Source organism: Terrapene carolina, unplaced genomic scaffold (genome assembly GCF_002925995.2).
Source record: "Terrapene carolina triunguis isolate 2854851 unplaced genomic scaffold, T_m_triunguis-2.0 Scaffold433, whole genome shotgun sequence".
NCBI classification, from domain to species: Eukaryota; Metazoa; Chordata; order Testudines; family Emydidae; genus Terrapene; species Terrapene triunguis.
The window spans coordinates 500,428-503,398 of record NW_020664784.1 but is presented as its reverse complement, the minus strand read 5'-3'; the positions used below and the strand labels follow the sequence as shown (position 1 = coordinate 503,398).

The 2,971-nt window shown below is 64.7% G+C and overlaps 1 protein-coding gene across 2 annotated transcripts in view; it reads right to left on the bottom strand.

Annotated features, from left to right (window-relative positions):
* Positions 1-816: 816 nt before the first annotated feature.
* The window catches only part of FXR2 (FMR1 autosomal homolog 2), a 27,545-nt gene continuing 25,390 nt past the window's right edge, over positions 817-2,971 (bottom strand). For both annotated transcript variants that reach the window (XM_029913059.1, XM_026658369.1), the window contains exons 14-17: positions 2,542-2,739; positions 2,253-2,348; positions 1,791-1,897; positions 817-1,679 (exon numbers count right to left, since the gene is read on the bottom strand). In XM_029913059.1, the coding sequence (XP_029768919.1) occupies positions 1,599-1,679; positions 1,791-1,897; positions 2,253-2,348; positions 2,542-2,739 (482 nt within the window). In that variant the 3' untranslated portion in view covers positions 817-1,598. The remainder of the gene's footprint in view (positions 1,680-1,790; positions 1,898-2,252; positions 2,349-2,541; positions 2,740-2,971) is intronic.

The following is a 2,971-nucleotide window of genomic DNA, read 5'->3' as shown; positions in this document are numbered from 1 at the left end:
CGGGGAGAGAACCCAGGAGTCCTGGCTCCCAGCCCCCGCTGCTCTGAACCACCAGCCCCCACTCCCTTCCCAGCGCTGGGGAGAGAACCCAGGAGTCTGGCTCTACGACGGGGGGCAGAGCCCCCCCTGCTCAGCCGTGAATATTCCCTCCCTCCCCACAGGCCCCTGCCTAGTGCGACATCGCCCCCCAGTGGCCAGTCCTAGGAATTACACCTGCTCCTGCTGGCCTCCCACCCCTGTCCCCCCCCCCCAAGGAACACATTAGGCCTCTGCCACCCACAGACAGGCCAGCGGCCCCCCCGGGCTGTCGCTGAGCTCATCCTCCGACCTCTTTCCCCCCCCCCCCCACAGTGGGTGGGTCTACCAGCCCCCCAGCTCTGGGGGGGACATGCCGTGGGAAGGAACCAGTCAGCTTCCCCCCCCCAGGCTGGAAAATCCACCCCTGCCCCCAGCAGGCAGATCCATCAGCCCCCCAGCTCTTGGGGGGTGGGGGGAGTGAGGAAAAATGTGCCTTGGGAAGGAACCAGCCAGCTTGCTTCCCCCCCGCCCCCGCCCAATCCAACCGGCTAAGGAGCAAAGGAGGCCGAATTGGGGGGAGGGGGTTAACGACAGGGGGGCAAATTAGGGCGTGAATCCATGACACCCCCCCACAGCGAGTGAAGGGCGTGGAGCCGACCGCGGTTCTTTTCGGTGGCTTTATTGAAGATCTGGAGGGGGAAGCGGGGGGGGGGGGGGCGGGGGGGGGGGGTTTTCCTCCCCCCCCCCCTCGTTCGGGGGGGGGGGGGGCAGGGAGGGGAAGAGACAGCAGCGTTTGCGTACGAGTTTGGTTCTTTATTCTCTTTTAAATACTGTACAGTGAAAAATAAATAACGTCTCAACCGTCACAGCTCGATTTTGCCCCCCCCCTTCCTGGCAAAGCGACACTGGTGGGGGGGCCATGCAGCTCTACCCTCTCCGCCCCCCGCCTCGGTCTGCCACAGTGTACCAAAAAAGAAAAATACCTGCTGTGTTTGTATTGCCTAGAAACAAAAATTCCCCCCACGCTCCCCACCCCGTGGTACCTTCCGATTTGTTTTTTTTAAGGGGGGGAATAAAGGGCGCGGCAGCCGCCCCCCCGCTCCATCTTTACCAAAATCGTTGCGCGAGCGAACTAGGCGGAAGGGAAAACAACCGAAAAAAAGGAAGGGAAGCGACGCGCGTTCAGAAGGCACAAAAAAATCCTCGCTCCGGTTTCAACCCGCGGCCGGATTGCGGTTCCTGGCTCAAACGGAGTCGTCAAAAACGGACACACAATTAAGAGATAATTAATTTGTTTTTTTACTGTCGAGGCCCCTTTCCGGGAGGGGAGGGGGGCGGGAGCCGCGCCCCTTGCCCCAGCAAGAATCCGGTTGCCTGTCTCTTGATTGGTCGGCGCCTAACGAGCCGTAAGAGCTTGGCTATCTTTGGCAAGCTTCCGACAAGCACTACAGGAATTATCGATCGTTGAATAAATGGTTCGTTAACGAGAGGTCGGTGGGCGTGTTTAACCATGACGCAAGCAGGGCGGAGTAGGGTCGGTTAGGCAGGAAGCAGTGGGCGCGGCTCTCCCGGCGCAGCGCTTACGACAGCCCGTTCACCATGGCGGCCGGCTCCTCGCCGTTCTCCGACGGGCCGTTGGCCACCTTGCCGGCTGGCTCTGCCTGCAGTGGGGAGGGAGAAGGTCTCAAGAGGGGCTTGGAATAAGCCCCGCCCCAAGCCGGCTCCGCCCAGCCACCACCAGCTCCACCCACCGCTGCCAGCTCCGCCCCTACCTTTTGTCTCGGTGTGTCGTCTTCGGTGGATTTTTCCCGGGGCTCCTTCTGCAGGGGCCGCTGGCGGCTCTGGGACTCGGCCCGGGAGATGTAATCAGCCACGGTCACTGGAGGGGAGGGAGCGGGCGCTGGGTTGGGGACAGCTGCCGACCCCCATTCCCGCCTGCCCCCCTGACGCGCGCACAGCAAGGACAGAACGCTGGGGGTGGGGGGGGGGAGACGGACCCAGGAGTCCTGCAAGCCCGGAGGGGGGTGACGCTGGCCGCATGGGAGTTCTGGCCACGCCCCCGATCCGTCCCGGAAATGAGGCCCCGCTGACAGCACCTGGCGCAGGGAGGGATCCCAGGGCAGCTCCTGCCCTCCCGTTCACACCCCACACGGCGGCATTCAGGGCTGTAGCAGAAGCAAGAGCTGAACCCAGAGCGCCAGGATCCCCCGCCCGGCCCCGCTGGACCCCCATACCTGGCTGCCGGTCCCGGCTGATGGAGCCGTCCATGCGGTTGCCACGGTTACGGCGGCGACGGCTCCGGTTGCGTCTCTGAGGCTTCGATTCGTCCTCTGGGAAAGCAGGGAGCAGAGATGGGGATGAACCCAGGTGTCCTGCCTCCTGGCCCCCCCCCCCCACTCCCCTCCCAGAGCTGGAGAGAGAACCCAGGCGTCCGGCTCCCAGCCCCTCCCCCACCCCATTCCCCTCTCCTCCCAGAGCCGGGGAGAGAACCCAGGCGTCCGGCTCCCAGCCCCCCCTGCTCACCCACGCCGTTCTCGTTGACGGACATGTCGGACTCGGCAGCGCCGTCCATCATGGTGGCGTCGTCGTCGGTGCGGCGGCGGCGGGAGCGGCGGCGCCGGTTGCTGATGGGCTGTGACTCGCTGCCGTCGGTGTCGCCCGCCTGGTCGGTCTCCGTGTTCTCTAGCAGGCTGTAGGGGTTGCTGTCCGGGTCCTTGAGCACTTGGGGCGGGGAGGGGGCGGACTTCAGCACGGAGTAACACACCGGGCACAGAGAACCCAGGAGTCCGGGATCCCAGCCCCACCCCCGACCAGACTCCCCTTCATTCTGAGTCAGGACACTGGAACATGGCATCTGGTTATACACCACTGAGATGCAGCCACCTCTGGGACGAGGCGGCTGGTTACCCGGGGACCCCTCGCCCGGCGCTGAGATGCGGCCACCTCTGGGGCG